The 24,792-nt window shown below is 48.0% G+C and overlaps 1 protein-coding gene across 1 annotated transcript in view; it reads left to right on the top strand.

Moving 5' to 3' along the window:
• Positions 1–24,792, top strand: part of LOC140393811 (C4b-binding protein alpha chain-like) — an 82,156-nt gene that overhangs the window by 45,940 nt on the left and 11,424 nt on the right. Inside the window, exons 10-11 of the mRNA XM_072480279.1 lie at positions 5,710–5,889; positions 15,744–15,923. Coding sequence (XP_072336380.1) covers positions 5,710–5,889; positions 15,744–15,923 — 360 coding nt within the window. The remainder of the gene's footprint in view (positions 1–5,709; positions 5,890–15,743; positions 15,924–24,792) is intronic.

Below are 24,792 nucleotides of genomic sequence, written 5' to 3'. Positions count from 1 at the left end.
GCGCCATGAGGCAGCGTTGCTAACCACCATGCCACCCTGTACAAATCATACTCATTACACAATTAATTTAACAGCGGGAAACGCAATTTACTTGTCTTCATCTGGTATTTACAGGACGTGAGGTAGAGACACTAGGAATAGAGACGTTTTTTAACCGCCATGTCTGTTTATATCTCTAATGCTGTTCATAGGCCAGGTGATAAATGTGCTCCAAATTGGGTGATCTTAGTTATTACTCTAATCTGAAACCTAACAATGCTCAAAAAGACAGTCACCAACATGGAGTTTTACAGAGGAATTGGCTTCTGAACAGTTAAGAGAACAAATTGGAAATGTTTATTTGTGTGCTGGGGCAAAAGCTCATTCAGGAGGTGGAGAGTTGTTTATAAATCTCATCTCTCACTGTTCCCCTTAAATTAATAGGTATCTCATCATATACAACTTGCACCCAAACCTAGGAGTACCTGGTGTCAGGGATCCCATCACTTTAGGGATGGTATCTCACCTTCAAGAGCTGCTAGCCAATTGGAGCACTAACAATGGCCAGTGCAGCGACAGCAACCAAAGAATACAGCACAGGAACATGCCCTTCGGCCCTCCAAGCCTGCGCTGACCATTGTACCTGCCTAAACTAAAACCGTCTGCACTTACGGAGTCCATTTCCTTCCATTTCCACCTTATTCATATATTTGTCTAGGCCGCTATCGTACCTGCTCCCACCACCTCCCCAGGCAGCGTGTTCCATATATTTACCGCCCTCTGGGTAAAAAACGTGCCTCGCACATCTGTTCTAAACTCTTCCCCAGGCACTTTAAAACGATTTCCCCTAGTACTTCACTCTCCTACCCTAGGAAGGAGCATCTGACTATCCACTCTCAGCCTCCATCATTCAAGTGAGAACAGACTGAGTTTATCTAACCTCTCCTCCTAGCTAATGCCCTCCATACCAGGCAACATCCCAGTAAACCGCTTCTGTACCCTTTCCAAAGCACACACATCCTTCTGGTCGTGTGACACAATATTCCAAATGAGGCTTAATTAAGTTTGTGTACAGCTTCAACATGACTTGCCAATTTTTATATTCAATGCCCTGACCGATGAAGGCCAGCATGCCGTATGCCTTCTTGACCACCTTATCCACATGCGTTGCCACTTTCAGTGATCGGTGGACATGCATGACCAGATCTCTCTGCCTGTCAGTACTCGCAAGAGTTCTATCATTTATTCTGTAATTTCTACATACATTGGAGCTTCCAAAGTGCATTACCTCACACTTGTCCGGATTAAACTCCATCTGCCATTTCTCCGCCCAAGACTCCAACCAGTATATATCTTGCTGTATCCTCTGACAATCCTCTTCACTATCCGCAACTCCACCAATTTTTGTGTCGTCTGCAAACTTACTAAACAGACCAGCTACATTTTCTTCCAAATCATTTATATACACCACGAACAACAAAGGCCCCAGAACTGATCCCTGTGGAACGCCGCTAATCACAGCCTTCCATTCAGAAAAGCACCCTTCTACTGCTACCCTCTCTTCTGTGCCCAAACCAGTTCTGTATACAACTTGCCAGCTCTCCTCTGATCCCATGTGGCTTCACCTTTTGTACCAGTCTACCATGAGGTACCTTGTCAAATGTTTCACTGAAGTCCATGTATACAACATCTACTATCTTTCCCTCATCTATCATCTTTGTCACTTCCTCGAAAAACCCGGTCAAATTAGTGAGGCACGACCTCCTCTTCACAAGACCATGCTGTCCATCACTAATAAGTTGATTTGTTTCCAAATGTGAGTAAATCCTATCTCTAAGAATCTTTTCCAATAATTTCCCTACCACTGACATAAGGATCACTGGCCTATCATTTCCTGGATTATCCCTGCTGCCCTTATTAAACAGTGGAACAACACTGGCTACTTTCCAATCCTCTGGAACTTCACCAGTAGCCAATGAGGATACAAAGATTACTGTCAAGGCCCCAGCAATTTCCTTCCTTGCCTCACTCACTATTCTGGGGTAGATCCCATCAGGCCTGGGGACTTATCTACTTTTATGCTTTTTAAGATGCCCAACAGCTCCTCTTTATTAATATCAACATGACTCAGAATATCTACACACTCTACCCTTTACTCCTCATTCACCAAGTCCTTTTCTTTGGTGAATACTGAAGCAAAGTATTCATTTTGTATCTCTACCATTTCCTCTGGTTCCATACATAGATTCCCTCCAATATACTTGAATGGATCAACCCTTTCTCTGGCTACCCTCTTGCTCTTTACATATGTATAAAACGCTTTAGGATTTTCCTTAATCCTGTTTGCCAACAACATTTCATGACCCCTTTTAGCCTTCCTAACTCCTACCTTAAGTTCCTTCCTACTTGCTTTATATTCTTCAAAGGCTTCATCTGTCCTGAACCTTTTAGACCTTACGAATGCTTTCTTTTTCCTTTTCACAAGGTTCATAATATCCCTCGTTATCCATGGTTCCCTATACTTGCCACCGTTATCTTTCACCCTCACAGGTCCATGCCGGTCCTGAATTCTAATCAACTGACATTTGAAAGCCTGCCACATGCCAGATGTTGATTTTCCCTCAAACCGCCTCGCCCAGTCAACACTCTCCAGATCCTGTCTAATGCTGTTGAAATTAGCCTTCCCCCAGTCTAACACTTCACCTGAGGACCACTCTTGTCCTTTTCCATAAGCAGTTTAAAACTTACAGAATTATCATCACTGTTCCCGAAATGATCTCCGACTGAAACTTCGATCACCTGGCCGGGCTCATTCCCCAGCAACAGGTCTAATATGGCCCCTTCCCGAGTTGCACTATTTACATATTGTTTCAAGAAACCCTCCTGGACGCTCCTTACAAATTCCGCTCCATCCATGCCTCGAGCAGTAAGTGTGTCCCAGTCAATATAGGGAAAGTTAAAATCACCCACCATAACAATCCTATTGTTTATGCATCTTTCCAAGATCTGTCTGCATATCTGCTCCTCTATCTCCCACTGGCTGTTAGGAGGTCTGTGGTAAGCCTCCAACATTGTGACAGTATCCTTCCTATTCCTGAGCTCTACCCATATTGCCTCGCTGCCTGAACCCCCCAAGGTGACCTCCCTCAGCACAGTTGTGATGTTCTCCTTAACCAATAATGCAACTCCCCCACCCCTTTTGCATCCCCCTCTATCCTGCCTGAAGCATCTAAATCCTGAATGTTTAGTTGCCAATCCTGTCCCTCTTCCAACCAAGTTTCTGCAATAAAAACATCATAATTCTACGTACGAATCCAAGCTCTAAGTTTAATTGTCTTACCTGAAATACTCCTCGCATTGAAACTAATGCACTTCAGCCCACCAGCCCTGCTGTGTTAACCAACCACTCCCTGCCTGCTCTTCATCTTAATCTTACTGCCCTTAGTCTGTAGCTCTCCCTCAGTTATTTCTCCCGCTGACATACTGCTCTTGTTCCCACCCCTCTACCATACTAGGCAGTTCAATCGGTTTCTCTGCCTTCCACTTTTCTCCTTACTATCTTTTGTTTCTGTCCACTCTTTACTACCCTCTGACTTCCTGAATTGGTTCCCAGCCCCCTGCCACATTAGTTTAAACCCTCCCCAACAACCACTAGCAAACAACCCCCCCAGGACATTGGTTCCAGTCCTGCTCAGGTGTAGACCGTCCGATTTGTAATGGTCCCTCTCCCAGAGCCGGTTCTAATGTCCCAAAAATCTGAACCCCTCCCTCCTGCACCATCTCTCAAGCCATGCATTCATCCTGTCTATCCTGTCATTCCTACTCTGACTAGCACATGGCACTGGTAGCAATCCCGAGATTACTACCTTTGAAGTCCTACCTTTTAGTTTATCTCCTAACTCCCTGAATTCAGCATCTAGGACCACATCCTGTTTTTCTTTTACCTATATCGTTGGTGCCTATATGCACCACGGCAGCTGGCCTTTCAAGCTCCCGCTTTAGAATGTCCTGCAGCCGCTCTGAGACATCCAGGGCCCTTGCACCCGGGAGGCAACATACCTTCCTGGAGTCTCGTTTGCGTCCGCAGAAACACCTGTCTACTCCCCTTACAATCAAATTCCCTATTACTGTAGCTCTACCACTCTTTTTCCTGCCCTCCTGCGCAGCAGAGCCAGCCACGGTGTCATGAACATGGCTACTGCTGCCTTCCCCTGGTGAGCCATCTCCCTCAACATTATCCCAAATGGTATACCTGTTTTGGAGGGAGTTGACAGCAGGGGATCCCTGCACTGCCTTCCTGCTCTTCCTCTGTCTGGTCGTCACCCATTTCCTATCTCCCTCAGCACTCTTTATCTGTTATGTGACTAACCACTTCCACCACTTCCTCAGCATCGCGGATGCTCCAAAGAAAGTCCATCCGCAGCTCCAGAGCCATCAAGTGGTCTAACAGGAGCTGCAGCTGGACACACCTCTTGCACGTGAAGGAGCCAGCAACAGTGGACACATCACTGAACACTCACATCGCACACGAGGAGCATGACATGGGTCTGGGATCTCCTGGCATGTCTAAACACTTAAATTACCTTACAACAGCAACTACAATGCCAAGAGAAAAATTAAAGGAAAAACTATTTACCAGTCGCCAGCCAATCACTTGCCTGCTGGTCGAGGAGACTGAGTCTAGCTTGCTACCCTCTCGTAAGTGTGAGAAGAGGAAAAAACACAAAACCAAACTCTCACCGTACAAAATGTAGGTCAGAAACTGCTCCAGTGGGTAGCTCAGAATCTACTCCTGTGAGCCTAGGAATTAAAGGGTTAAGGATACGAGCCACCTGATTTATTGAGAACCACTTACCTTCTCAGACTGCACTCCGGATTTCTCTTGTTCAGTTCTGCTCCCGATATGAAGGGCTTATCTGCTAGTCACCAATCAGCTCCCTCCCATGTCACCTGCAGCAGGGCAAGGCCACTCACTGGAAATTTGAGTGTAACAAATCAAGGGTTAAAATGCACCTCCTCCCCACCCAGCCTCGAATTTCCACCTCATTTCAGATTCCCAGCTCCCAAACTCACTCTTCGATGTGTCTCACTCTGGCGCTGTCTTCTCTGGCTCACTGGGAGTGCTCACTGCAGTCCTGGACCCTGCCATCAGACCAAGGTGAGTGGGAACAGGTTTGCCAGGGTCATTTATAAAGGCTTTGGCCACAGGATTCGGACACTTGGTAAGCGCAGGAATTGTCTCTGTGGATCGGCCCTTCAGTGGGGTAGAATACCCCCTCCAGTCCCACATGTGTCTGCCAGACTTCACTGGGAGAGTTCCTCACATGCCAAAGGGAGCACCAACACTTCTAGAATACAGCAGCTTAAGGAATACTGAGAGCAGTAGCAAAATACTAAATTATGCATTAGTCACGGGCACTGCCCCTCAGGAAGTATGTCTTGGCATTAAAGTAGGTGGAGTTATGTTATGTCAGATGTTAAAGCCAATTCATTAAATCATCAATCCAGATCACTGGAGAAAAGGTATTCTGACAAAGTGTGGGGGAAAAGATGATGGAACTTAAAACCAGGGTGAATTCATTCAATTTGATGACGATGCAAAATCTTCTAAAGCAAATCACATCAACTCAGAAAATAATGAACAGAAATAATTTTCTGTCCCAATGTAACAATTTAATTATTGACAATAACTGGTTACCCCGTGAAGACTATTACGTTCCTCTCTTGCAGTTACATGTCGTGCACCCTGGAATATTCACAATGGCAAACTAAAACCACATCCGAGTGTTTACCAATATGGAGCAAGGATAACAATCCAATGCTCTAAGGGTTACAGACTGTCGAATGAAAATGAAAGTGTATGCAACGAACATGGAATATTTGTACCACCCATACCCAGCTGCCAAAAAGGTAAGAAACCACATGGAAACTTCATAACATAATAACATAATGAAAAGAAAAAAAAATAGCAGTTTTATAGCCTTTTCACAGGCTGGTGGAGGAAGTTTCAGGGATGGATTCAACAATGTTGGGAATCTATATCCCAACCTTCTTTCTCCGGACTGGGTTAGGAGTGATCTTGTAGATGAAGTTGGATGTTGTTAATAAGCCAATTCAGAGGATATTTGCAAATGGATTCCATTTTCGAAACACCTTGAGATGTCTCACTCTGTACCCCCTCCAGGAGGTTGGAAATGAGGAGAGCACAGTGGGAGGGAAATCCTCAGTGATTTAGACATTGTCAAGTGAGAGGCTGTCGTGAAAAGCACACCCTCTGTCTAGGAATAAATCACAATGTGACAGGCAATTGCCAAGTGTTGTAAGATATTTCACCCAACCAGGACCTCGCCCTTCTCCAGCTGGATGTCCCAATAACCAGCCTCCAGAATGGCATGTCCACAATTTGTGCATCTGCACAATTGGCTCCCTGCGAGGGGCTAAGGCACAGGAATATGCTCCAACCTCCTTCTCCTCAGTTACAATCCCTCCATAGGGAAGATAGCATGACCACTGAGATTCATTCGAAAACAGGAATAATTCCCAACACAGGATCAAAGGAAGGGGATCAATTATTCATCCATCCTGACCTTTTGAGTGTCAGTACCTCAAGACTCTCAAGCTGTCATGGCCGCTTGAACCTTCATATTCATCTTCATGCCACATCACCTACCAAGTGGAACAGACTTACCAATAGCTGATAAGGCACCGCTAGACGCACAATCCCAACCTTGCATCACTCTTCCCAAACATTTTCATCTGCCTCTTACCATATTGCAGGCTCTCATCTCTTGTAAGGGTAGAAAGAAGGAAAGGTGTGAGTGGCCATGATGGCCCTTAAGCAGACAAGTAAAGACAACAGGTAACTCTGAGGCATGGGGGGAAGCCCCCATTGACTTCTCAGGTGGGGTACCTGCAGAGAGAGGAATGAGTGAAGCTGAAAGGTGTCCTATGTTGCTAACTTTCTCCTTGGTTCAATTGCTCTGTTTTATTACCTTTGCTCTCGAGTTGCCAGGTATCTTTATAATACCGCCACGAGGTTCAAGTCCGAGTAATGATCAATAACCCAATACACCGATTAGTAAGATTCAAATCAAAGCACATTTATTATACACAGGAATCGCTACTCATGCACAAATTCTACATCTAAGCTACTTCTACAACTAACAGGCCTATACTTAACTTCGGACTGGCCCACCAGGTCAAGGGAACAAATGGCCTTTCGTTCGGGTTCTGAGTCTGCAGGATTCGAAGTTGGTACGGATTGGTAGCTAGGAGCACCTATTTCGTAGCGAGCGTTGAATTAAGACTTATTTCTTTCGGTGGTCACTGCACCGGTCACGGTCAATGTTGGTGTTGCTGGGTGACCCGGGCAGGACAAAGAGGTGAAGAGGTCAATTTGAACTTGGGGCTTAATTCTTATAGTCCCCAGGGGCTTCCCACCTTTCGGGGTGGACCCTGTACCTGGTCCCAAGTGATTGGACTTTGTCCCAATCGCTTGGTTCGATTTCTCCAATACTGGAGCGGTTCCCTGATCGATGGGCGGTCTTGTGGTGCTCGTTCACCTCCTTTGAGTTGGCTCCTGCTGGCGCCGAGGAGTCTGGCTTTGCTTTGTGTGTCCAAAATGTTACTTATTGTCCCCGGGGATTGCTCATCAGTATGCAGATGGCTGCTACTTTGTTATGCTGATGGTCGCTGATATCGATGTTGTCTGGCCTTTGCAGAGGTAAATACACAGCAAACCTGCAGCTGCTGATTTCTGTCTTGTTGGCTGACTTTCCCATCAGCCTTTGCCGTTCGCCATTTTAAATCAGGAGTTGGCCAATTTAGGTGGCTACACACCCTCCTTGTGATCCTAACGCGAAGCGTGAAGGATCACATAACTACGTTGCTTTCCATTCCCTGACCTGGGGAGCACTTCTTTCATGGCCTCTACACTGACCATAACTCTGCAAAAAGATTTTAACTGACAATTCTAAGGGGCGCTATGTCAAATAGGGACATGCATTACAAAACAAGAAAATGGGAACCTCTAACTATTCTTAATACACTACTCTCACTTAAACATTTCATCTCTCTAACTTCCTCAACCATACAAACAAAATCATAGCATTTTATACACATTTTTCCTGGCTTGGCAGTCAAGCTCAGGATCGTACAATTGCTCATGAACATTCTGAACATTTCTTTATTTACAACAAAATGCAAATGAATGCTCTTTATTATAGATCGCGGGGGTCGGGGGTCTGGTCGTATCCGAAAATAGGGTATCTGACCCTATATACCGGGGTGCGAGCGCGGTAGGCTCTCCTTCTTCATTTTCTTAGACGCATAGTCTGCACGATGCAGCAGAGTATCGCCAATACCAATAAGGATTCTATTACGTAGGACAGGGAGTACCAGGTTATAAACCTGGCACACCAAGATGATGTGGTGTCGCTGGTGACTGGGCTCTGGGTACTGTGGGGTACTGAATCATTAGCGGCTGGGGGGCTTGAGATCGCGCGCAACCAAATGTCCATTGTGATGATGAACCATGCGAAGGAAGTCCTCATGGCTGTTTGTCTTTCACTTCTCTTCTCCGGTCCTGGAGCTTCTGGAGTTCTGTGGAATCAAGCATAGTGTCTGTAACTATCTTGGTTTAACATCTCGTATTATAGCCTGTCTGTCCTTTAGTGCCAATTACTCCCTTTATAATTGGTCACTATGTGTGACTCCCTTGTTTTTTTTTTCCAAAATCCGAATTTTAGGACAAGACACACTTTCAAATAATGAACCAGTGCGAGCCGTCTCGCAGACTGTGCGATTTACCATCCAAATGTTTCAGGATGTAAATAGCATGTGGTTGGCAACCTAAGGTTTACCTGAAACAAATCAAAACTTTTTGTACTAAAATTTCCAAAATGAGGTGCGTATGGGCCGCGACGGGTAAGAGTTGGATGGAGTCCCCAGGTAGGACGGCGACCAATGCCGTGTCTCTCCCCTACCCAAGCGTAGCTGACCAGAGGGGGGGGTTCCCAGGCATGGCGGGTCCCAAGCCGTTTCTCCACTGCCTGAGCAACCGACAAGAACGGGCAAGAAAAGTAGTCATCGTGGGGAGCTGCCGTATTGGTTCTACCTTCGAACCAGAAGGGCAGTTACGAACGGGGGTCTGGGTTTCCGTCGACAGACGAGTTTCGCTGAACTGGCATCTGGGACCTTAACAAGTCTCTGCAGACAAACTAGTTCCTCTGAATTAGCGTCTGGCCAATATTAAGTCTCTGTTGCGTCTCTGGCAAGTCCTCAGAGGTTTCGGCCGAAAAGGCGTGCGGCCATGAAAAAAATTTTGTGGTCTGACAAACAACATTTAACAAACTTACAAACAACGTAAAACATGCTGCAGGTTCCATCAGAAAGGACACCGTTTTCTCCCAAGCGGTTCCTTTTAAAACATCATCTGGACACTTCTGTTATCGGTTGCGAACAGGGTCGCAAAGGGGTTCTCGTTTTGGGAGTCAGACTCAAGGTCGTCATCTTCTCCCGGAATCCAAACTCTTGAATGTATTAAGGTTAATAGGGCTGCATGGTGGGATTTCGGATCGCTCTCGTCGTTTCGGACGAGTCTGTATGAGTTGTCTCTGTGTCAATAGGTGGTGTCTAGTTATGTGGGGACGGAATCGGGCTCGTCATGGTAGGTCGGTGGTCGGTGATGGGGTTTGTTTAGGAAAGTGATCATGAAGGGATCACTCGAATCGTGGTCAGATTTGTTGGGTGTGGGTCCTGTTGCATGGGGATAGTAGGGAGGCGTGCTGTGGCTATCGTCCGAGTCACAGTCGCTGTCTCTGCTGCTGTAGTCTGTGAGCGTTCCGGGGCGGAGTGTATATTTCGGGGGTGGAGTCGAGGTCGAGTCCGTGGCTGGGCTGGACGTGTTGGGGGATAGTAGGGTTACGTTGGCTGTGGGCGGGGTGTGGTGTGCTGCGTCGCGCATGACGTGGTGTGCGTGGTTAGGCTGTGTTCCATATGCCTTCAGCTGGTTGATATGGAACCACGCAGTCTTTCCGTTGGGATACTTTATCTTGTATACAGAAGGGCTTACTTTGTCCGCAATGGAGTACGGACCCGAGTACTTTGGCGACAGGAATGTGCTGGGGTTGTATACGGAGAGCATGACTTGCTGTCCTACACTGTACTCAGTCGCATGCACTGTCTAGTCGAAACAAGCCTTGCTCTGTTTCTTCCTTGTGCCCAATTTCACTGCGGCTGCTAGCTGAGCCGTTTTAACATTATTCACTAATTGCTCTACTGCTTTCTCGTGTGTGAGGGCCGTCACCTCGGGGCTGGTCAAGTCTAAACCTAATAAAAATTCTGTGCCTTTCATGGGGCGTCCGGTCATGTGGGGTGTAACCTGTGGAAGTTGAAATTGTATTACGCAAAAACATCAGCGCAAAAGGGAGGACTGAGTCCCAAGTGGTGTTGTTTTGCTGGACCATTTTTCTGAGGGTGGATTTTAGGATCTGATTCATGCGTTCCACGATACCACTCGACTGTGGGTGGTATGCTATGTGGAATTTTTGGGTGATGCCAAATATCGTGAGGACATTCTGCATGACACGTCCCGTAAAATGGGAACCTTGGTCGGATTCAATGCTGCGGGGGAGTCCCCATCTTGTAAAGATGCGGTGGGTCAAAATCTTGGCTGTGGTCTTTGCCGTGTTAGTTCTGGATGGGAATGCTTCCACCCATTTCGTAAACGTGTCTATCACCACGAGGACATATTTTTAACCATTCCTGCAAGGGGGCAATGGTCCTATAAAATCAATCTGGAGGTTAGTCCAGGGGCCATTAACGGGTCAGATGTGACTAAGCTCAGCCTTTTTCGCATATCTGTCCGGATTATTCTGGGCACAGATAAGACAATTCTCGATGTAGTGATTTACATCATCCTTCAAATTCGGCCACCAACAAAGCTACTTGAGGTGGGCTGTAGTGGGATCGATTCCCTGATGTCCATGACCGTCATGGAATAAACAAATCAGTTGATTCCTCTCCTGTTCAGGAACCACATAAAGGGTGTCTTAACACCACACCGTCATGTGCGATCAGAGCATTTTTAAATCTTTCGTAGGGTGCTGGATAGTTTCCTTGTACAATCTCCCTGAGATTGCTGTCCTGCTTCTGGGTCTCCCACTAGATCCTCGATCTTTGTCTGCAAGACCTGAACTGCATTAATCAAATGTTAATCAAAGCTGGTATAGCACAGTGGGCTAAACAGCTGGCTTATAATGCAGAACAATGCCAGCAGCACGGGTTCAATTCCCGCACCGGCCTCCCCGAACAGGTGCCAGAATGTGGCGACTAGGGGCTTTTCACAGTAACCTCATTGAAGCCTACTTGTGACAATAAGCGATTATTATGGGCAGCACGGTAGCATTGTGGATAGCACAATTGCTTCACAGCTCCAGGGTCCCAGGTTCGATTCCGGCTTGGGTCACTGTCTGTGCGGAGTCTGCACATCCTCCCCGTGTGTGCGTGGGTTTCCTCCGGGTGCTCTGGTTTCCTCCCACAGTCCAAAGATGTTCAGGTTAGGTGGATTGGCCATGATAAATTGCCCTTAGTGTCCAAAATTGCCCTTAGTGTTGGGTGGGGTTACTGGGTTATGGGGATAGGGTGGAGGTGTTGACTTTGGGTAGGGTGCTCTTTCCAAGAGCCAGTGCAGACTCGATGGGCCGAATGGCCTCCTTCTGCACTATAAATTCTGTAATAAGCTCTGTGATAAGCATTCACTGGCGCGCTTTCGGGGGGTGTCCAAAAATATCCATGCCTGGAACCAGTGCGTCGGCTTTTACATTTCCAGGGGGGAGGAACGATGGTGACTACGAACTTTGACTATCCCAAAAGTCCTGTTCTGTGCTCTCTCTAAAATGTGACGGAGCAATGGGGCTGAGCGGAGGGGTTTTCCATCTGCGGAACAAATCCTCTTGCTTTCCACAGTGACAGGAATTCCGTAAGGCTGTTGCAGACATAGAGGCTGTCCGAGTATATGTCTGCTGGGCTGGGGAAGGAATCTGGGTGTTCCACTATATATGCGATGGCTGCAAGCTCTGCTGCCTGCACGCCTAAGTGGCCTGGACGTTTTAATGATATTTCCTCGAGGGCGCGTCCCTGCGCGTCCTCGACATAAATACCACAACCTGTTATGCGCTTCCCATCCAATACTGTGGAAGATCCATCCACATATATCCTTTGAGCTCACACGTGTCTGTGTGCTGGGGGCTCTGGGTTGAACTACCTATCTTTCTGGGGGGGTGTTTTAGCAATAAAGGGGCCTGTGTTATGGTGTGGAGAGATAATTTCACGTTCATGGGGGGTTCCGGGGAACTGTAGGTTGTCGGCTAAAAAAGTGTGGGTCTTTGTCCGTTTCACAGTGATGTCCCGTCCCTGCAAGAGAAGGGTCCATCTAGCTGCTCTAATCTGACTGACTGTACCGCCCTTGAGTCGTCCGTCCAGTAAAAGTTGTGTGGGGGGGTGTTCTGTGAGGATTGTGATGAGGTTCAGTCCGGTAATGTACAAAAATACTGGACTGCCCAAAATAGTGCGAGCAGGTGCCTCTCACAGGCTGAAAATCCCTGCTCCACAGCATCTAAAATTCTGGAGGTGTAAGCTACGGGCCATAACTGTTTGTGCCGTTCCTGAAGGAGCACGGCCGAAAGGGTGCGATCTGTGGTTGCTACCTCTATAGCGTAAGGGGAAAGTGGGTCTGGAACTTGTAGTGCGGGGGCTGCTATGAGTGCCTGTTTTAAAGAGTCCACAGCATCCGTATGCTGCGGAAGCCATTCCCAGGGGGCTCCTTTCTTTAGGAGGTCTGAGAGGGGTGCTGCCTTGCTGGCGAAACCGTCAATGTGGTTTTGGCAGTAGCCAATCAGTCCTAAAAACGACCGGAGGGCTGAAACGTTCTGGGGAAGGGGCAATTTAGCAATCGAGTCAATCCTTTTATGCTCGATCTCACGTTTACCATGTGTGATAATTGTTCCCAAATATATCACCTTATCTTCCAAAATCTGGGCCTTTTTGGGGTTGACTTTACAACCGATTGAGTGTCAGAGTTCCAGGAGTTCGGACAGAAGCTCAATGTGCTCTTCCTTGGTGTCTGTCTGCAGTAGTAGGTCGTCTACGTACTGGACCAGACATTCGGGGTGAGAGAATTTGACGAAACCATTTGCCAGCTGTCGGTGGAAAATGGAGGGGGAGTTGTGGAATCCTTGTGGCAGGCATGTCCACGTGTACTGCTGGTTTTTAAAGGTGAAGGCAAATTTGTACTGGCACGCCTTTGCCAATGGAATGGACCAGAATCCATTACTGACATCCAAAACCGTAAAGAATCGGGAATTGAGTCCCTGCGTGAGCATGGTCTCGGGACTTGTTGCTACTGTGGGGGCTGCTACGGGGGTGATTTTGTTGAGTTACCGGTAATTGATGGTCAGTCGCCATGATCCATCGGGCTTTCTCACTGGCCAAATTGGGGCATTATTAGTAGAGGCTACTGATCTAAGTACGCCCTGCTCTAATAAGCTTTGAGATATCTCCCTCTGCCTCTTGGGGAAGTCCATACTGTTTTTGGGGTCTAGGGTCAGGTCCTGTTATTTGTACGGAGCCAGTCATCCATCCATAGTCGTGCTTGTGGGTCACGAATGCTGCCCTGTTCTTTTGCAGAACTCCCCTAACCTGCTTGTCCGTGCTAAGCGTGGTCGGGTTGAACCAAAATTCACCTATGGCGCTAATTCTGTTTGCGTATTCACCTATGTTGAGCGTTGCGGGGGCTCTTGCAGACTTCGCCATTTTCCAGACACACTGGTTGACTGGATCAAATGAAAGATTGTGGGAATTCATGAAATCGACTCTGAGGTATGGGTGCGAGAGTGTTGACATCGACAGAATGTGAGGTCCCTGCAGAGAGAAGAATGGGTGGAGTTAAAAGGTGTCTTGCCCTGGGGCGTGCTGTGTAGAAGAACATTAGGAAGGCAGCAGTGGGGTTTGGCACCTCTCTGTTTTTAAATTTTTTCCTGCCCTCCTGGATCAGCTTGGTTCATTGTCTCCATGTTAGAGGAAGCGCATTCCAGCTGCTGATTTCCTCAAATACTTCCATCCACGCCTCCTTTCCTGATGAGGCTGTCCACTTCCTCCCATCCTTAGGAGTGATCACCACGCTCTAACCCCTCAACCCATTGAGGTCTCCCACCTCAAATCCGGGAACAGAGGGATCTGCATGGATGGATTGGGCTGTCACTATCTACTTGAGCGCATCTGCAATACTCACTCCACCCATTAGCTGAATGTAAGAGTAGAGGGGAAGCCAAAAATGAATGTATTCCCCAAGCCAGTCACTTGGGGAAGATGAAAAAATACCTTCAGGATCACGATGAGATGGTGGCTTAGTGTTAATGTCACTGGACTAGTAGCTAAGCACTGCGCCACCGTGTCGCCCTGTACAAATCATACTCATTGTACAATTAATTTAATAGCGGAAACATAATTCCCTTGTTTTCAGCTGATATTTCCAGGAAGTTGGGTAGAGGCACAAGGCATAGAGACGTATTTTACATGAAATGTGCACGAGGGTGTCACTGAAGTGCAAAAAAGTGCTCTTTTTAACCGCCATGTCTGCTTATATCCCTAATGCTGTTCATACGCCAGGTGATGAACGTGTTCCGAAATTGTATGATCTTAGTTCCTAGTCTAATCTGAAACCCAACAATGCTCAAAAAGACAGTCACCATCCCGGAGTTTGACGGAGAAATTAACTTCTGAACAGTTAAGAGAACAAATTGGTAATGTTTATTTGTGTGCTGGGGCAAAAGCTCATTCAGGACGCGGAGAGTTGTTTACAATTCTCTGCTCTCACTGTTCCCCGTAATTTAATAATTTAAAAGGTATCCCATCATATACAACGTGCACCACGCGTAGAAGTACCAAGGAGAATATTTAAACGGCAAGGAAATGCAGCATAACAGCTGAATGTGCACATACGCAGTGAACAGATAACCGATAAGCTACAAAGGAATTTGTCTGTAATTCACCAGTTGTGCAACACGGGCTGAATTTTGCACGAGGTAATTAACTGCCTGGTGTTAGGCATCCCATGGCTTTTAGGGATGGTATCTTACCTCCAAGAGTGCTAGCCAATTGGAGCACCAACAGTGGCCAGTGCAGCGACAGCAACCAGTCCTGGACCCTGCCATCAGACCAAGGTGAGTGGGATCAGGTTTGCCAGGGTCATTTAGAAAGGCTTTGGCCCACTTGGTAAGCGCAGGAATTGTCTCTGTGGGCCGGTCCTCCAGTGCGACAGAGTACTCCCTCCAGTCCTACATGTGGCTGCCAGACTCCACCGTGAGGGTTCCTCGCATGCCAAAGGGAGCAGCGCCACTTATAGAATGCAGCAGCTTAAGGAATACTGACAGCAGTAGCAGAATACAAAATTATGCATTAGGCACGGGCATATCTTGGCATTAAAGTAGGTGGAGGTATGTTATGGCAGGTGTTAAAGCCAATCCATTAAATCATCAATCCAGATCACTGGAGAAAAGGTATTCTGACAAAGTGTGGGGGAAAAGATGATGGAACTTAAAACCAGGGTGAATTCATTCAATTTGATGACGATGCAAAATCTTCTAAAGCAAATCACATCAACTCAGAAAATAATGAACAGAAATAATTTTCTGTCCCAATGTAACAATATAATTATTGACAATAACTGGTTACTCAGTGAAGACTATTACGTTCCTCTCTTGCAGTTACATGTCGTGCACCCTGGAATATTCACAATGGCAAACTAAAACCACATCCGAGTGTTTACCAATATGGAGCAAGGATAACAATCCAATGCTATAAGGGTTACAGACTGTCGAATGAAAATGAAAGTGTATGCAACGAACATGGAATATTTGTACCACCCATACCCAGCTGCCAAAAAGGTAAGAAACCACATGGAAACTTCATAACATAATAACATAATGAAAAGAAAAAAAAATAGCAGTTTTATAGCCTTTTCACAGGCTGGTGGAGGAAGTTTCAGGGATGGATTCAACAATGTTGGGAATCTATATCCCAACCTTCTTTCTCCGGGCTGGGTTAGGAGTGATCCTGTAGACGAAGTCAGATGTTGTTAATAAGCCAATTCAGAGGGAATTTGCAAATGGATTCCATTTTTTCAACAGCTTGAGATGTCTCTCTCTGTACCGCCTCCAAGAGGTTGGAAAAGAGGAGAGCACAGTGGGAGGGAAATCCTCAGTGATACTGACAAGCTGTGAGGCTGCGATGAAAAGCACACCCTCTGTCTCGGAGTAAATGACAGTGTGACAGGCGATTGCCAGGTGTCTGTAAGATATTTCACCCAACCAGCACCTCGCCCTCCTCCAGCTGGACATCCCAACAACCAGCCTCCAGAATGGCATGTCCACAGTTTGTGCATCTGCACAATTGCCTCCCTGCGAGGGGCTAAGGCACAGGAATATGCTCCAACCTCCTTCTCCTCAGTCACAATCCCGCCATAGGGAAGAGGGCAGGACCACTGAGAGTCATCCAACACAGGGTCAAAGGCAGAGGATCAACTATTCTGATCTGTGTGAGTGTCAGCACCTCAAGACGCTCCAGCTGTCATGGCCACTTGAACCTTCATTTTCATCTTCGTGCCACATCACCTACAAGTGGAACTTATTGCCAATGGCCAATAAGGCACCGCTGAGGCACAATCCCAAACCTGCATCACTCTTCCCAAACATTTTCGTCTGCCTCTCACCAAATTGCTGGCTGTCACCTCCTGAAGGGCAGAAAGCAGGTGCGGTGTGAGTGGTCACGATGGCGTGTGTGCAGACGAGTAAAGACGACGGTTAGTGGAGGGTAACTCTGAGACATGGGGTAAAACCCGTTGTCGTGGGAGTGTCCCTTTAAGAAATGTTTTTGTCTTATCACATGGCTTCAGTGATGTCATTTTGTGGGTGGAGCTGAGCTGTGGCTCTGAGGTTCTTCAGTTTCATTTTCTGTTTGACTGCTGTGGACTCAGAGGGAGAAAAAAGTGTTTTTTTCCTGTCTTTCTCTGGTTTCATTTTAAAGAGTTGTTCCAGTAAAAAAAAAACATTGATTATAGCTACATGCTTTGTTAACTGAAAAGATATAGTTTGCTTTCCGGAAGGACTTAAATCTGCTGGTGAGACAGGATCAGAATCTCAGGGAAATGCAGATTGCTGGGCCATGCCCTTCAAAAGGGGTTTTTGGTTTATTGGATCTTGTTTTTGAATTGGAACAGTTGAGGGGGAATTCATTAAGTGTTATACATAGATTACAGTAGCTGTGTAGTGCCTTTCTGTTTATAATTGATAAAATTATTGCAGTGTGTTTATATATATATATGTTAACTAAGTTCTTAGAATAAAGTTTGTTTTGATTAAAGTGTCTAGGAAGACTGACGAATCACACATGAAGGGAAGGCTCTTGTGCTCATCTTAGCCAAATTCAACACAAAGGTTGTAGGTCGACTTCCGGTGGTGGTGATGTGCTGAGCGGAAGCACATCAGGTGGCTCTCCTCCCAATCGGACCCAGAATAGCAAATTTTCCCGGATTCTTGGCTAAAAAGCCACCCAAAACTCCGAAAAACCCAAAAGACACTAATAGCGAAGAAACAGAAGCAGAAGGGAAGATGCCGGCAAACGGTAGTTCAAGGGGTCGGCGAGAAGGCAGAAGCAGCGGCAAGGGGCAGGAGCAACAAGCAGATGGACTGGCCGATGCATGAGGTGACGCAGAGGCCCCGGTGAAACAAGAGAGGGGGCGACCGGCGACCCAAACAGAGGAGCATTAACAGGCAGTGACGCCTCCCCTCTACAGAAGGAGAGGGATGGCAGATAGTCCTAAAAAAAGAACTGGCTGCCATGTGGGAGGCGATCAAAATGGAACCCAAGGTGGTGATGAAAGAGGTGGTGAAGGAGGTGGTGACGGAAGTGATGGCCGCCCTCCAGCGCATAATAGGCAGCCTGGGAAAGAAGGTGGAAGTCCAGGAAAGGACGATCCTGGACCTGGAAAGGGCGGCAACCGACCAGAGTGATCGGACTGTGACTCTGGAGACCGAGGTGAAGAGGTTGGTGGCGGTCCAAGGGAACCTGAGGGGAAAGGCAGAGGACCAGGAAAACAGGTCCAGCCAACAGAATATCCGTATTGTGGGTCTGCCAGAGTGGGTGGAGGGAAGGGACCCAACGGCCTACATTGCCCACATGCTGGGCAACCTGGTAGGGAGGAACAGCTTCCCAAACCCCCCAGAATGCGACAGGGTACACAGGTCGCTCCAGCCAAAACCCAAGACTGGGGAGCACCCGAGAGCGATCATTGCGAAGCTGCACCACTACCAGGACCGGGAAAAGATGCTGAGGTGGGCCTGTCAGACAAAGTCATGCTCGTGAAAAGGACACAGAATAAGGGTCTATCAGGACATTGGGGCTGACCTCGCGAAAATAAGGGCCGAATTCAATAAGGCAAAATCGGCGCTCTACAAGAGCGGGTGAGTTTCGGCATGTTGTTCCTGGCCAGACTCTGGGTAACGTATAAAGAAAAAGAACATTACTTTGGCACCCCGGCGGCGGCCGAGGAGTTCGTGAAAACCAACAGTCTAGAGAAGTAACAGGCACAGCAATGGTGAGGGCAGTGTGGAAAAAGATGGAAAGTGGCGGACGAAACGGGACCAAGATATGTTGTATGGACTCTGTGTTTGCGGGGGACTGTGCTGCCTCGTTCTCGGATTAAAGTAAGAGGATGCTGAGAGGGAAGCGAGGATAGGGGGAGACAGGCGAGGGGGCGAGGAAGGGAACGGAGATGAGCAGACAGAACAGAGACAGGGCGAGACCAGCCCAGGGTGAGGAGCCACCGTACTAGCAGGGAGGGCTAGCACGGGAAGACAAACAATAAAGAGGCCACGGCGAACCTCTCAAGGGAGAGGGAGCGTTTGGCCAAGGGAGGGGGGGGGCAGGGTAGAAAGTGGGGCGAATACAGGGGGGTGGAAAGGGAGGGGGCCAGGGAGGGGAATGGGGGGGGGACTCACTGAACAAAAAAAGGGCAGAAGGAAAGGAAAGGGTTGGCAGCGAGACAGACACAGGCCCCAGCAGGCATGGAGCAGGCCGAGGAATCACGATGGTGCCGCAAGCAGCCACTTTGGAGGGTCCCTAAACAAAGGGAGACCCCGGAGTGCGGGGGCTCACCAACGTGGCGTACACACAGTTGGCAGCCATGTTGGGTGCCCCCTGGACAAAGGGAAACCCCGGAGTGCAGGGGCCCGACCTCATGGGGAGAGAGGCAACCGTGGCCATTTTGGACAGCCCCCTAACAAAGGGAAACCCCGGAGTGCAGGGGTGCGTCCAACTGGTAAGTATGGTTGATCCCGTAGGACCTGGGGAGGGGGGGGGGAGAGGTCAGAAACCCCCCACCAGGTTAGTCACCTGGAACGTAAGGGGACTTAATGGCCCAGTGAAAAGATCCAGAGTCTTTGCTCACCTGAGAAGCCTGAAGGCGGTTACAGTCTACCTGCAGGAGACACACCTGAGGGAAAAGGACGGGTTACTGGTCAGGAACGGCTGGGTTGGACAGACGTGCCATTCATGCTACGGGACGAGGGCTAGGGGATGGCCATACTGATCAGCAAGAAGACGAGATTTACTGAGACTAAAACGGTTAGGCACCCAGGGGGTTGGTACGTCATGGTCAGCGGTGTCCTGGAGGGGGCACCGGTAATACTGGGAAATGTGTACGCTCCCAACTGGGACGACACAGAATTTATAAAAAAAGACCATGGCGGAAATCCCCGACATTGACATGCACCGACTGATTATGGGGGGGCGACTTTAACTGTGTACAGGACCCGCTGACCGACCAATCAAACCCCAGAATGGGGAAAAAGACAGGCATGGCTAAGGAACTGGCTGTGCCCAGTGCCTCACATGGAGGCTGGGCACGGATATCCTGGCCGACACGGCCTTCTGCCAAAAGAAATTGCAGGCCATAGGCGACTACGTGACTAACAACCGGAACAGGGGAGTCTCACCTTCCACATTCTGGGAGGCACTGAAGGCTGTGATCCGAGGAGACGGCGCCGGGAGCTGATGGGTTCGTGTTGGACTTCTACAGAGTCGAATGAAAGTGGCTCCTCGCGGTACTGTGGTGATGTGCATCAATGTAAATACATGTAGGTTAGCTAGACACTAGAGGGAGCACAAGAGACATCACACACACACACTCAACCAATAGATCAGTAGATAGGACATGACCAATAGACATTCACGATACACAAGGAGGTGATACGACCACAGGAGGGCATTACACCAACCCATATATAAAGGACACCACACACATGATCTGCCTCTTTCCAGTGGAGACAGTCAGTGAGTACAGACACAGGGTTGATTCAATATTACACCCACCATGTGGATTGCAGCAACTGGTTAGTCAGTCTGGGGTAGCTATAGTAGGATTAGCAGTAGTGTCGAACCCAAGTAATAGAAGTGTAAATAGTTTAATAAATGTGTTGAAGTTATCTCCACATCTGAACCTTCCTTTGTCAAGAGCACCACAAGGAAACCGCTTATGTTACACCTACAACATAACAAATCATGATACCAGGAGTGAACTGTTCCAATCCATATAGCCATACCTCAGCCTACAGTGACAACCAGCAATGATACCCAGGCAAGATGTTCGAGATCCGGGTTCCGCAGCGGCTCCAGTGCCACGGCGATCTCCTTGAAAACTGGCAGGTATTCCGGCAAATGTTTGAATTCTTCCTGATGGCAGCCGAACTAGAAGACCTGGCTGATGTTGAAAAGACAGAGCTTCTCCTCACCATCGCCGGTGCCAGAGCAGAAGAAATCTTTTAAAAATTCAAGTTCTCCAAGGGGCAAAACAGGAGCGACTTCCAGGCAGTCCTGGACAAATTCGGCAAATACTGTGAGGAAAACACACTCCAACCAGCAAGAAAAGGTAAGATAAGTGCCAGTACTCACCTCGATGCTGAGATCCCGGAGCAGAGAACAATTTTGATCGGCGGCCATCTTTCTAAAGGGACTGCACTTGCGCAGTTGCGCGAAAAGCGCACAGAACGGGAAGGTCCGTTTGCGCATGCGCGAGACGTCGCGCATGCACAATCACGAAAACGGGCATTGGTAAAGGAACAGCAATCTGCGCATGCACAATTGCTTTCTACGCGCCACGTCACATGCGTCACGATGTCAGAGGCCCCGGACCATGCCCATTTAAAGGGGCAACGTCCCAAATCAAAGAAAAAATCTTTTAAAGCCATAAAACAACCTTCTTTCACTTGGAATGACAGGACAATGCCTCAAATTCAACCAGGAAATGAAATTAACCGCCGAAGAACCCTGCAAGAAGCAGTTACCTACACCCAAACCGATGATTCCGACCTTGAATACTCCGATATCGACCGTTTTATTTTCTCTGGACCCCTCGAGCCCAAAGCCAGCTCCGATGCAAGCAGCGATGATATGGTCCTAGAAGACAACGACTCAGACGAACCTTTCACCTTGGGCGGCTACCCCAGTACCAAATCCGAACCGCAACTAGACGTGTTGCACATTGATGACCCCGACGACGGATTCTTCGGATTTGAGGATCTTCAGCCCAGCAGAGATGACGCCCCAACTCGTGAGTGAGACAGAGAGCGGTACAAGCCCAAGGAGAGCGGCCTGCTGCCACACAGAGCGTGGTCCACGCACCGCTCAGGGTTCCCGACTCTACGAAAGAAGACACGCAAGACTCCACACCGCAGTCCTAGCATGAACAAGAAGTGACTTCAGTGTCACAAGCCTCCACAGTGAGCTCGTGGACAGGCTCCACAATTGCAGAAATGCAAGACTCCAGAGCGCAGTCCTTGCACACACAATATGTGACTCCAGTGTCACAAGCCTCCGCAGCGAGCTCGTGGACAGCCTCCACGATAGAAGCAACGCAGACTCCGGTGCGCAGTCCTTGCAGGAACAAGACCATGAGGGTCTAGCAACCTCCTCTGACCAACTAGCAGCAGACGATGCAATTCTGCCATGCTCAAGTACACAGCAAGAAGATTATGACAGTCTACCACGCTCCAGTGCACAGCAGGATGACCATGAAGTTCTATCATGCTACAATGAAGAACAAAGTGACGATGACAGTCCAAGCCCAAATGAAGGACAACAGCAAGACAATGACAGTCCACCCACAATGTTTGCACCATCAGATAAAGACTCTGACAATTTACCCAACCCAAGTGAACAACAAACAGCTACTGAGGATCTACCCACGGTATGTGAGACGAGTGACGACAGCATCCACTTCCCATGCAAGATGTGCAAAGTGACAGACCTCAGCTAGTGTGTACAGAGGCACTCGATGATCACTGTGAGACCACTGGTGACTCTGGTGACACCGTGATACTTCCACCCTCATTCGCTCGAACCTCTCCACAAGTCAATGCACTCCTGCATGTTCCGACACCAGACGTGCAGCTTCAAGAAATCTCAGCTGACTCCAGTGAACCTGCTAAGACTCCGGACGGGGAGCATCAACAAACCAACACTGACTCAGTTAAAACAGACCAGACTCCAGATGGGGAGCAACCAAATGCCGATTCTGATTCACATAAGCCGGACTTTACCCAAGAGTGCCGCAACCTCAGTGATGGCACGCTCAGGGTGACAGCAGATGCCACAGCAACAGAAGATGGATCAATTAACAATTACACTGGGTCAGTAATAACAAGCAGCAGCTACAGTCCTAGAGGAATACACCAATATTCTCCACAGCTATATCCACATATTTTTTCCACACCAGCAGTGCAGCCAATGACAGCTCATGCTGGACAAACCCAGTATTCAGCCATGCAGCAGCAAGCAGTCTATGCAGCATATTCTCAAACAGGCCAGCACTACGGATTGCCCACTAATCCGTGGGCAAGACCGAAGGAGGACTACTGCAAGCGCAATCTGCACTACAGACTGGATGCCTTAGTTACAGCCCAGGATTTTCTGCACCCCAGCCTGGTGCAAGGTTCTAGTTTCAAACCATCACCAGGTATTTACGCGAGCAGCAATTCTGTTTCCAATTTGACAAGCTTCAACGGTTCTCAGCAGGATCACCCTTCCAGCACAGCATGTGGCTAGAACCAGTATGTACAGTCTAATCCAACTTCAACATATGGCACATCCATGACCTCGAATGATACTGTTGATGGTACCTCTTCAACATCAACACCTTATCAGCCACAAGATGCCATCCGACAGCACCATCAAAAACATTGAAAAAAGAAAGGGACTCCAAATCAGACAGCGAAGTGATTTGACCACTTCTTGGTTCCTGTGGCACAGGGACGTTGATGGCGTTCATAACCAAGAGAGACATTAGACCATGATGATTGATGGTTTATGGACTCACACGAATGATTTGGACTTATTGTTTAATCACTGTTCCCATGACTTGTATATACCTTACCTTATCTACCTGTTCTTTGTTCAATTTTCTCAAAGTGTGCAGAAAATATGTAACATATAAAAAAGGGGGGATGTGATGATGTGCATCAATGTAAATACATGTAGGCTAGCTAGACACTAGAGGGAGCACAAGTGACATCACACACACTCAACAAATAGATCAAGTAGATAGGACACGACCAATAGACATTCACGATACACAAGGAAGTGACACGACCACAGGGGGGCATTACACCAACCCATATATAAAGGACACCACACACATGATCTGTCTCTTTCCAGTGGAGACAGTCAGTGAGTACAGACACAGGGTTGATTCAATATTACACCCACCATGTGGATTGCAGCAACTAGTTAGTCAGTCTGGGTAGCCATAGTAGGATTAGCAGTAGTGCCGAACCCGAGTAATAGAAGTATGAATAGTTTAATAAATGTGTTGAAGTTATCTCCACGTCTGAACCTTCCTTTGTCAAGTGCAGCACAAGGAAGCCGCTTATGTTACACCTACAACTTAACAAATCAGGTAGTGGAACAGTTTGGGCTAGGAGCAGGATTCACCGCCTTGGTGAGACTCCTCTACAACACTCCCAAGGCAAGCGTTCAAACTAACACCACCAGCTCTGAATATTTCCAGCTACAAAGAGGTACAAGGCAAGAATGCCCACTCTCCCCGCTCCTGTTTGCATTAGCAATCGAACCCCTGGCGATAGCCCTGCGGGGTGCGAAAAACTGGAAGGGCATCTAAAGAGGAGACAGAGAGTATAGAGTTTCGCTCTATGCAGATGACCTGCTCCTGTCCGTCTCAAAGCCACAGGAGGGACTGAAGGCAATCATGCGGATCCTAAAAGAGTTCGGAACCTTCTCAGGTTACAAACTCGAGCTGGGCAAAAGTGAGGCATTTCCAGTGAACCCAAACAGGGGAGGGGCAGAGCTGGAGGGATTCCCATTCAAAATAACCCAAAATAGATTCTGATACCTGGGGATCCAAATAGCCAGACATTGGACACAGATCCACAAATGGAATCTGACCAGCCTGGTGGAGGAAGTAAAAAAGGGACCTACAGAGGTGGGGCTCACTCCCACTCTCCCTGGCGGGGAGAGTGCAGGCGATCAAAATGAACGTGCTGCCGAGGTTCCTCTTCCTGTTTAGGTCCATACCGATCTTTATCTCCAACACCTTCTTCCAGAACTTAGATAGCTTAATTATGGCATTTGTGTAGGTGGGAGGGGGGGGGGGGGGGGGGGGACACCCAAGAACCCAAGAGTCCCCAATTCAATACTGCAAAGGAGGAAAATTAAGGGTGGCCTGGCACTGCCAAACCTGCAATG

Source organism: Scyliorhinus torazame, chromosome 17 (assembly GCF_047496885.1).
Source record: "Scyliorhinus torazame isolate Kashiwa2021f chromosome 17, sScyTor2.1, whole genome shotgun sequence".
NCBI classification, from domain to species: domain Eukaryota; kingdom Metazoa; phylum Chordata; class Chondrichthyes; order Carcharhiniformes; family Scyliorhinidae; genus Scyliorhinus; species Scyliorhinus torazame.
Note: the sequence above shows the minus strand (reverse complement) of the source record. Positions and strands in the feature narration are given on the sequence as shown.